The sequence below is a fragment of the Hemiscyllium ocellatum genome, chromosome 26 (assembly GCF_020745735.1).
Source record: "Hemiscyllium ocellatum isolate sHemOce1 chromosome 26, sHemOce1.pat.X.cur, whole genome shotgun sequence".
NCBI lineage: Eukaryota > Metazoa > Chordata > Chondrichthyes > Orectolobiformes > Hemiscylliidae > Hemiscyllium > Hemiscyllium ocellatum.
This window is the reverse complement of record NC_083426.1, coordinates 58,697,112-58,708,541: the sequence shown is the minus strand read 5'-3', so window position 1 is coordinate 58,708,541 and position 11,430 is coordinate 58,697,112. Positions and strand designations below refer to the sequence as shown.

At 40.9% G+C, this 11,430-nt stretch overlaps 1 protein-coding gene across 1 annotated transcript in view; it reads right to left on the bottom strand.

Annotated features, from left to right (window-relative positions):
* Nucleotides 1-1,059: 1,059 nt before the first annotated feature.
* LOC132828273 (probable RNA-binding protein 46) overlaps nucleotides 1,060-11,430 on the bottom strand; it is a 94,155-nt gene continuing 83,784 nt past the window's right edge. The window contains 1 exon segment of the mRNA XM_060845248.1: nucleotides 1,060-1,859. Coding sequence (XP_060701231.1) covers nucleotides 1,060-1,859 — 800 coding nt within the window.

Sequence of the window (11,430 nt, the reverse complement as noted above, 5' to 3'; positions counted from 1 at the left end):
AAGTTTTTCACAGATCTTGGGGCAAAGCTGCAAATGACTGGGTTATGACTACTGAAGTTCAACTCCACAATTCAATTGTGCTTTGATTTCCCATTCTAAAAGTTTGTCTTCCTTGACATAATGTTTTCTGCTCTATAACAATGTTTTCGACATATGTATCATAGAATGTAGAATATAGAACTATATAGCACAGGAACGGGCCCTTCGGCCCACGGTGTTATGTTGAACATGAAACTAAGTTAAGTTAATCCTTTCTGCCTGTCTTTGATCCATATCCTTGCATATTCAAATAAGAAGCATAGGCTGTGCACAGCAAAACATCCTGAACTCTCACCATTCTCATATAACAAAAACTGTAACTAAGCCTTAGTTTGTAAAAAGATGATTTTTTAAGAAATTATAATACTTTTCCACAATCATCCTTGTCACAGCATATTCACTTTGTTGGATTTCCTGAAAATATATTAGCAATTTGTCTCATTGTCTACCCAGAAGTCAGATGTCTCAGTAAGGAATTCTTGCCGCTTCCTAAAATGTTGCTCTGCTTTGATCATATATCAGGAGAGTTAGTTTCCCAACAATCCAGAGCTTTGTGACTCCTTGGTGGACAAAACCTACTGAAAAGCTCTGCTTTCATACTCACTAAGCCAGAATAGAGTGTTTCTTGTGAAATATATTGACTTAATAGTTTAGACAGAGATCTCTGGAATATTCACGTGTGTGTGAACATTTCACAGTTAGGTTTACAAATATGTTTCAAAGCAGAAAGACTGGAGTTGTGCACTTAGAAAAGCTTCCCCTATCATTACAAAATAGATTTTTTTTTCTGGGGGACTTTTATACTTATTCAGAATGTAGTGCAATGCCTACAGGATTCAGTTACGGAAATAGAATGAAATTAGCATTTATTTTTAAATGAATAAAATGTAATAGGCATTTCACTTACTTCAAAATTACAGCTGAAACAGGACTTAATTTTCAAAATATATACATTGTTGCAATGTGGTGCAGACTTCATCTGTTCTTTGCACATAAAGTTAAGAGAGAAAGACAGAAATACTAACCTAAATGTGTTAGTGCATATTGTGCAGCTAGTTCCTTAGCATCTTCCAGCATTGTGCAGAGCTTATCAGGCATGAAATGGCTCAGTGTACCTTGTGAACTGTTCGCAAGGGAGGGAATAACCACTTTATAAACAAGCAGTTGTTTCCCATCCTGACTTGTTGTTGAGTATAGGTAGTACTCTGGTGGCGCCCAATTATTTTTGTTGCAATAATATTCCAAGTGTGTAACTGAGGACTGAAAATGGCTAGGCTTCAATGAATAAATACTCAAAGGTGTAAGCTTTATTCCAGGGAATAAAGGATATGTGCATCTCTCCAGTTCAGGTGAGCATGGGCTATGGTGACCATTCAGACGTGCCGGTAAGCTTGGTGACCTTCCTGGGGTTTTTGCTATCCCATCTTCCTTGTTGGTAAATGTTAGTCATTGATTTTCACAATTAATATTGACTTGACTACCTTGAGTGTACTTCCAAGAGCCATCTTTATTAACTGGCTTTGCAAGGGTGACTTCAATGCTAGCACCATCTATACACTTTCCATTCATAATATTCATAGCTGTAACTGCATCATCTCTGTCAAAAAAATGCACAAATGCATAGTCTCTGAGCTTTTTTACTCGTTCAACTGCTCCAGGCTTAATTTTGTTGAATTCCATTTTGATAGTCTCTTCTGTTGTGGATATCATCAGGTTTCGGACATAGAGTACCTTAACCTTTTGCATAGTTTCCTCATCCACTTCTTTTTCAGGGTCTGCCCAATCCACCTGAATGGTATGCCCCCACAATTGAAAAGTACCTGAAAAATACAGATGAGGTCAAGATGTTATTTCTAAAGTAACAGTGGCTTGGATTTACATTCTGCATTACCAAACAACTTGTTATTTCCCATCACTATATCATTTCAAATACATTGTATTTGCCAATTGGAGCTAAAAATTGGAAACATTACTTATTTGGAATTAGTTTTGGTTGAGGGGTTAGAGAGTTTACTTTTTAGGTTGTGAGTTCCCCATCTTCCAAAGCAGAAATTACAGCTATGGAGAAGAGGCTACTAAGTGGCGGCACAGTGGCACAGTGGTTAGCACTGCTGTCTCACAGCACCGGAGACCCGGGTTCAATTCCCGATTCAGGCGACTGACTGTGTGGAGTTTGCACGTTCTCCCCGTGTCTGCGTGGGTTTCCTCCAGGTGCTCCGGTTTCCTCCCACAATCCAAAGATGTGTGGGTCAGGTGAATTGGCCATGCTAAATTGCCCGTAGTGTTAGGTAAGGGGTAAATATAGGGGTATGGGTGGGTTGCGCTTCGACGGGTCGGTGTGGACTTGTTGGGCCGAAGGGCCTGTTTCCACACTGTAAGTAATCTAATCTAAGTCCAGAGGTTCAAGCGACACAATCCCTGACTCACTGGATTAATGCTTTTCCTTAAATTTAGAAATATTTTCAGCACTGAGTGCTGAGCATGCCTGGGATGTTGATGCATCAACATGGCCCAGCTAGAGGCTGTTAAGTGAAAGTGACTGACAAATGAATAGGGAGTGGATGAAACTAGGAATCAATAAGCTAAGCTGGGAAATGTGCTTTTGCTCCTATCTGTTTGTTTTACAGGCTTCTTACCCTGGAAAATGTGCTCCACAGGTACTGAAAACTAGGTGGGGTAAGATGAGTGGATTGCAGCACATGGAAAGAACTAATTACAGTGGAAGGGATTGATTTTAATATAAATGGGGGAAGAACATCTTGAGGCGAGGGCCTAATTAGTGCATGAGTATTAAAATGGGGTTACCTTGAAAAGATTATGCAAGAACACAAAGTAATTGCATATTGAAAGAAACAGAAGATAGCAGGAATAGGGTTTTTGGCTCTGAGAGTACTCAGCCATTCAGTATGATCGTAGCTGATCCGCTAAGTCTGTTTCTTGTTTCTGCTTTCTCCCTTTGATCATTTTATCTCTAATAACCATTGCCAATTCCTTGAAAGAATTCAAAGTTTTGGCCTCAGCTGTTTTCCACTGGCACAGATTTCCACTGGCTCACCACTCATATTAGTTTGCCTCGTTAACTGGTTCTGGACCCCCTGATAATTTTAGAGTTTTCTATCAGATCTTTGCTTACTCTTCTAAATTCCAATGCATATAGCACTAACACATCCAGGCGCTTTTCAAATGTCAATCCTGCCATCCCAGTAAGCAATGTGGTAAACCTTCACTCCACTCTCTCCGTAGTTCAGGTAAGGAGACCAAAATCACACACAATACTCCAGTAAGTGTGGTCTCATCAAGGCCCTGTACAATTACAGCAAGACATTCCTGTTCCTGTATGCAAATTGTCTTGCTGTGAAGGCCAACATACTACTTGACTTCTTCATTGCCTACATGATTACATTCAGCGAATGGCAGGTCGCCCAGGTCTTGTTGCACCTCTTCTTTCCCAATATATCACCATTCAGATAAGGTTGAAGATAAGTATGATGGTGCAGCATGCAGTAAAGAAGGCAAATGGTATGCACCCTTCATTGCAAAAGGTTTCATGTAGAAGAACAGGGGTGTGTTGCTGTAGTTATACAAGGCTTTGGTGAGGCCACATCTAGAACACTGTGTGCAGTTTTGGTCTTCTTTTCTGAGGAAGGGTTCTCTTGTTCTCGACAGAGTTTACCAGGCTGATTCCGAGGATGGTGCGGCTGATGTATGAGGAGGGATCGATTAGGTTAGGATTGTTTTTGCTGGAGTTCAGACGGATGAAGGGGGAATCTCACAGAGACTTAAAAAATTCTAACAGGACTAGACAGGGCAGATGCAGGGAGGATGTTCCCGATGGTGGGTGTGTCCAGAACCAGGGGTCACAGTCTGAGGATTCAGAGTGGACCATTTAAAACAGAGATAAGGAGACATTTCTTCACCCAAAGAATGGTGAGCCTGTGGAATTCATTACCACAGGAAGTAGTTGATGCCAAAATATTGAATGTATTCAAGAGGCGGCTAGATGAAGCACTTTTGGTGAATAGGAACAAAGGTTATGGGCGAAAGCAGGGTTAGATTACTGAGTTGGACGATCAACTATGTATAGCGAAGCAGGTTCGAAGGTCAGAATGGCCTCTTCCTGCTCTTAGCTTTTATGTTTCTATGTCTATGATTGTATGTTTCCTATTTTACTATCTAAGTGTATAAGTTCAGATTTATCTACATTATATATCATCTGTCATGCAATGCCCACTCACTATGTTCAAAATTAAAACATCTCTACGTCCTTCTCACAGTTCAAGCTCTATTGTGTCATCTGCAAATTTAGGGATATTACATTTAGTTTTCTCATCTACATTATTAATATATATATTATGAACACTAAACACTTTGGTGCTCACCAGTCACTGCTTGTCAGTATTGCATAAATGTATTGGAATTTACAGACTTGCATTGAGTACACTGCTCAACTGTTGAGATAGTTCAATTTCTGTCCCCTGATCATTAGTGCAACAATCCAAGAATACTCTAAGAGGATCCAAGCTGGAGGTGGATTCGGAAGCTCCAGATGGAACTCATCTGCTCTGCCTATTCTTTTTTTCTTTTTCCTTTTACACTCTTAGTACTTTTTTCTTCTTCACTCATGGCTTTTGACGATTCCCGGCCTCTGGCAACAATTCCTGGCCTCCAGAGAGCAACGATTCTGGGCTATGACTCTTGGTCTCCAGTGATGACTCATGGCCTCGTGACCTTCTGGCCTGGTACAATGGCCTCCTGGCATGGCATGGTAACCGACCAGCCTGGCATAGCAGCCTCCCCAACCTTACTGTAGCAGCCTCCTGGCATAGCAGCCTCAGCCCAGCGAAGTGTCCTCAGCCCGGCATGGCAGTCTAAAGTTGTCTCCTAGCCTCATGGTTCTCAAAATGAAGTCTGGTGCAGTCGGGAGCCAGGGCCAAGCACAGACTGGAAGTTCTGAACTTGTATCTCTGCAATGCTGGACATTTTATTTCTTGAGTCTCTGAGATTTTGTAACTAAAGAAGATGTAAATAGCTATCTTTGTACCTACGTTGGTGCTGTAAATGACTGCATATAAGCTTTTTGCTATACTCAGTGTGGCAATAAAGATTGATTTGAATTCTAATCTATAATTTGAAATTAATGGACTTTTATCTTTTAATATTAATGTTCAACTTTTTGGGTCTCAGAAACATACAGTAATCCAGTTCGCATACTTTTATCAGGCATCCTATAGTTTAGAAAACACTGAAATCTATAACTGCTAGGAATCTAAACATGCTGATTCAGGAGGTCATCATTCATGCATACAGATTGTGAAATCTGAGAGAAATATACCCAACCTCATATATAATCACAATAATAATCAATTACTATTGATTAAACCAGATTACATCAACATATTTAAAACATTTAAATAAAAGTTTCTGAAGAAGTCAGAACAATTAACTGTATTTCTCTCTCCATAGGTGTCACCAGACCGGCTGAGTTTCTCTAGCATTTTCTGTTTGTTTATTTAAATTAATGTTTTACTGAAAATAAAATTACACAGGATATAACATTTTTGATTTCCATTGACCTCAATTAAATCTGCCAAGATAGATTGATGTCTTTCAGATTCACCTTTCCCAGCAGTATTTAGTGCCATGTAAATATGATTTTCATATATAAAGAACAATATAATACAAGAACAGGCCGTTGGCCCTGCAAGTCTGTGCTGACATATTGTGTTTTTCTCTTCTAAAACTGTCTTCACTTACAGGATCCGTATCCCTCTATTCCCTTCCTATTCGTGTATTCGTCCAGGCGTTTCTTGAATATGGTTATTGTGTCTGCTTCCACCACTTCCTTTGGCAGCACGTTCCAGGCACTCACTACCCTTTGTGTGAAAAACTTATCTTGCACATATCTTAAACATGCCTCTGCTACCCCCCCCCCACCCCCCAAAAGCTGTGTCCCCTAGTAATTGAATCCTTTGTGCTGGGAAAAACCCTCATACTTTCCACTCTATCCAAGTTATTCATAATCTTATAAACTTCTATCATGTCATCCTTCAACTTCCTGCATTTCAGTGAAAACAAATCCAGTCTATCCAACCTTTCTTCATAGCTAAAAACTCCCATCTCAGAAAGCATCCTGGTGAACCTTTTCTATACTCTCTCCAAATCATCTACATCCTCCTGGTGGTGTGGTGACCACCATTCCTGATGAAGGCCTTATGACCGAAACATTGATTCTCCTGCTCCTTGGATGCTACCTGACTGGCTGTGCTTTTCCAGCACCACACTCTTCAACTCTGATTCTCAGCATCTGCAGTCCTCACTTTCTCCTGGTGTGATGACTGTACGCAACAAATATCAGGAACTGTGATGTCATGAAACATGATGATAGCCATCACACTGAAGTTTTCTCAAAACAGAGTGAACCAAAAAGATAAAAACACATATACATTAATATTGAATTAAAACATTCCAGAGAATAAAATAAATGATAAGATTGGCTTAAGAAGCTCAAATATGACAAAGTGTACAGTTTTTACAGTGAAATGATCAGGGTAAATCAGATTATATAGATTAAATAGCATAGAAAAAAAAAGACTATCTGGTCCATGGCTAATATTCTAGTTGAGTCTCCCCAAATCTCTTCTTATCTAAATTTATCATGGTAACCATCTCCCTTCTCTCAAATAGTTATTGAGCTTCCCTCGAAGGCATCAATACTATTCACTTCAATGCTCTCTGTGATAATGCTTTACATTGTTATCACATTTCAGATTATGAAGTTTCTTCTGAATTCCTATGGAGTGCCTGTTATAATGTTCACTGATGGCCTTCAGTCATCAGGGGTGAGAGAAGCCAGAAACAAATGTCAGAAATTTATTTTTGATAAGGAATCATGTATTTAAAGCTTTTTTTTATGATTTGTAGTGAATGCAAATGCTAACAGTTGGTGATGGAGCGGCTGGCATTACGGGACTTGGACTGTGAGCGGCTGTTAGATTTGAGTGGCCAGAAAAATTCCCACAGCAGGAAAATAAAACGCTGGGCCAATTTGAGTGATGGGACTATTTGATGAAGAGACAGAAGGCAGGATTGTGTACACCGAATATGCTTAAAAGCTAACAAAATAGCTTAAGGCATAACATACCAGCTTTCTTGAGTACCATTGGGTGCAAAGCATTCTCAGTTCTAAGGAGTCTGGTGCAACCAGAGAAAACTGCAAAAACGCACCAAGAACTATACAAACATTTGGGGAGTTATTTTGCACCACTCATGACCATAGAAAGTTTTCATTTTTATAAATGGGTGCAGCACAAATGAGAGTCCATCGCCCAATTTATGGCCACCTGAATGAGGTCAGTGAAATATTGTGAATGTGGAGGATTCCTCCAAAATGATGTGTGAGACCATGTGGTATATGGCTTCTGACACAAAGCCATCCGATGGAAGCTACTAACAAGGACTGACCTTGATTTTAAGGCAAATTTCAAAATTTCTGCCTAGATGGAGTTGACCATCAGCGAAGCAAAAATTCAGTGATGATCCATGGGTGCAGAAAGTAGAGGAAACTCAGCAGAGTGTGGTACCAACCATAGAATGCCACCAATGTAGCAGAAGTCGCCACGTGGAGTCAAGAAGCCCAGTGCTGCCAGTAACATATTTCAGGTTATATTGCCTGAAATTGTTGAGTACAATTCAAATGAGAGACGGGGTGTTTAAAGAAGATAATTCAGAGCACAAGACATAAAGTACTTTATCTTTATTTCTTCATTTATGGGATGAATATGTTTTATTGCCCATATCAATTGACCTTGAAATGATGGTGGTAAGCTGCATTCTCGAACTGCTGCAGTTCACCTCTTGTGGGTTGACCCACAGTGCCAGTTGAGAGGGAATTCCAGGATTTTGACCTAGCAATATATTTCCAAGTTAGGATGGTGGATGGTTTGGAGAGGAACTTTTAAGGTGGTGGTGTTCCCCTGCATCTGCTGCCTTTGTTCTTTTGAGGGAAGTGGTTTGGAAAATGTTATCTGAGAATCTTCAGTGAATTTCTGCAGTGCATCTTGTGGATAGTACAAACTGCAGGAGAAGCTGAAGGCCCAGAGTCAGCAGATTTTCAGTTAAACATCCTGTCAGTATGAGGGGAAGTTGATCATTTCAGAGTTCTGATGGAAATGGATATAAATGCAGTGGTGTTTCTGATTCCCAAATCATTATAAAAGGAAAAGTTAAAGGCAATGCCCAAGTGTGCCGAATTTCCTTTGTATGTAGTGAAAAACAGCTACCATGCATTATTCATTCAATGCTGGTTTTAGACATTAAAGTTAAATAGGGCATTAATAATTAATAGGTTGGCGGGCTCAAAAGCAGGTATAAAGATTTTTAGGTATAAAGATGTCCTCAAGGAGCCCTGGAGGTAATGAAAGGAGTAGAGCTTAAACTTCGGTTGAAGCAGGAGGGCATGCAGGTCCAGTACCATACGCCATCCAGCCTAAAGTGGAGGCAGAACTGGAAAGACCAGTTGTGAACCTGGAAATGTTGGAACCAGTTACCAATAGGGAATGTGCGCCTCCAGTGATTCCAGTCTTTAAAACATTGAAGCTTTGTGATAACTTGAAGGTCACAGTCAAACCAATTCTGTCATTGAGGGGACTAGCTGGAGGAAAGAAATTCTTAAAAATGTTTTGTCAGGTCTATTAGGTCTATTTGCAGATGGGTACTGTGAAGGAGTCCCAGTCACCGCTGATGATAGGACACACAGTGGACTGTTCTGCTACAAATGATTTCCTTTTGGCAGGTGTCTAATGTTACCTTGATGGTACTTTGTTTTTTGTATTTATTTGTGGGATGGCCATCATTTATTGCCCGTATCCAGTTGCCCTTGAGAAGGTGATGGTGAGTTGAATTGCTGCAGTCTACCTGTTGTGGATTCACCCACAATGCCTTTAGGGAGGGAATTTCAGGATTTTGATCCACCACCAGTGGAGTAATGGCAATATATTTCCAAGTCAGGGCAACTTGGAGAGGTGGTGGAGTTCCCCTGGACCTGCTGCTCTTGTTCTTCTGATGGAAGTGTCTTGGTAAATGTTGTCTGAGGATCTTTAGTGAATTTCTGCATTGTATCTTGTGGATAGTACAAACTGGTACTACTGAGTGTCGGTGGTGGAGGGAGTCAATGTTGTTGTTGTGGTGCCAGTCAAGTGGGCTACATTGTCCTGGATAGTGTCATGTTTCTTGTCTATTGTTGGAGCTGCACCTTGTGTCTTGTAGATGGACAGGAGGAAGGAGGTGAATTGACAGTGAGAGATTCAGTGATAGCAATACCATTGAATGTAAAGGGGCAATTGTTAGATTATCTCTTATGGTGATGGTCACACCCTGGTATTTATGTGGTGCGATTGTTACTTGCCCCTTGTTAGTCCAATCCTAGGTGTTGTTCAGATCTTGTTGCATCTGAACATGGATGGCTTCAGTATCAGAATTCACAAATGGTGCTGAACATTACACAACCACCAGCAAACATCACCACTTCTGACCTTATAATTGAGGGAAGGTCATTTATGAAGCATGTTGCATGAAGCACTTATGTTGGACCTAGGACACTACCCTGAATAATTCCTGCAGAAATGTTCCTAGAGTTGAGAGGATGACCTCCAACAGTCACTGTCTAAACTTTCTGACCCACAGACCGCAATCAGTGAAGATAAGAATACTCCACCTGCTCCACAATAACATTCAACACTGCAGACCCTCAAGGATGTGTCCTCAGCCCCCTATTGTACTCCTTGTACATCCACAACTATGTTACCAAATTCCAAATGAATGGCATACAAGTTTGCTGATGACACCAACACAGTTGGACGGATATTGAACAACGAGTCCAAATACAGAAGGGAGATAGAGGGCTTGGTTACATAGTGCAATGAGAACAACCTCTTTCTCTCAACAGCAGCAAAACTAAAGAACCAATCATTGACTTGAGAAAGAAAGGAGGAGAACACACCCCATCAACATAACTGAGGTTGACAGGATGGAGAATGTCAAGTTCCTCAGCGTGATGATAACCAACAACCTGTCCTGGACTTTCCACGTATTTGCGAGGATCAAAAAGGCACAAAAACGCTTCTTCTTCCTCATGCACCTCAGGAAATTTGGCATACCTATAAAGACCCTGACGAATTTCCACAGATACACCATTGAAAGCATACTGTCCGGTTGCATAACGGCCTAGTATGGCAACTACTCTGCCCAGGACCATAACAAACTACACAAGATAGTGTACACAGCCCAGACCATCACAGAAGCCAACTTTCCATCCTTAGACTCCATTTACATGGCTTGCTACCTTGGAAAGGCTGCTAACATCATCAAGGTCCCATCGCATTCCAGTAATGATCTCTGAGAACCTCGTCTGTCAGGCAGAAGATACAGAAGGCTGAAAACACACACACACACACACACACATCAGATTCAGGTACAGCTTCTTCCTGGCCACTATTAGATTGATGAATAGACTGTCTAGCCTCAAATAATGCTGACTTTGCTCTTGCCTCGTGAATGCCCTCTGCAATGTAAACATGTACGCCTCTATCTAAGTCTTTTTGATTTGTATATCCTTGCTTACTATAATCTGCTTGTACTGCTCATAAACAAAGCTTTTCATTGTACATGACAATAAATCTATCAATCAACCACGTGCAAAGTAAGACTCCAATCAGTGGAGACTTTGCCCCAGATACCTATGGATTCCAGTTTTGCTTGGGCTACTTGAGGCCACACTCGGTCAAATGCAGCCTTGATGTCAAGTATTGTCACTCTCACCTCACTTCTGGAATTCAGCTGTTTTACCCATGTTCGAACCAAGGTTGTTATAAGATCAGGAGCTAAATGGCCCTGGCGCAACCCAAACTGGATGCCACTGAGCAGGTCATTGGTGAGCAGGTGCTGCTTGAAAGCATTGTTGATGACAACTGATGATTGAGAATAGGTTGATTGGTCAGGTTGAATTTGTCCTGTTTTTTTACATACAGGATATGCCTGCGCAATTTTCCACATTATTGGGTAGATCCCAATGTTGTAGCTATACTGGATGAGCTTGGCTAGGGGAGTGGCAAATTCTCGAGCACAAGTCTTAATTACCATTCTTGGAACATTTATTAAGGCCCATAAGCCCTTCCAGGATCCACTGCTTCCAATTGTTTCTTGATATGGAGTTAAAGACTTGTACCTATATGCCAAGGACCACTGGAGGAGGTTAAGATGGATCATTCACTCGGTACTTCTGGCAGAAGACTGCTGTGAATGAACTGATGTGCTGGGCTCTTTCATCACTGAGGATGGGGACATTTATGAAGCTTCTTCCTCCAGTGAGTTGAATAATCACTCACCACTATTCAC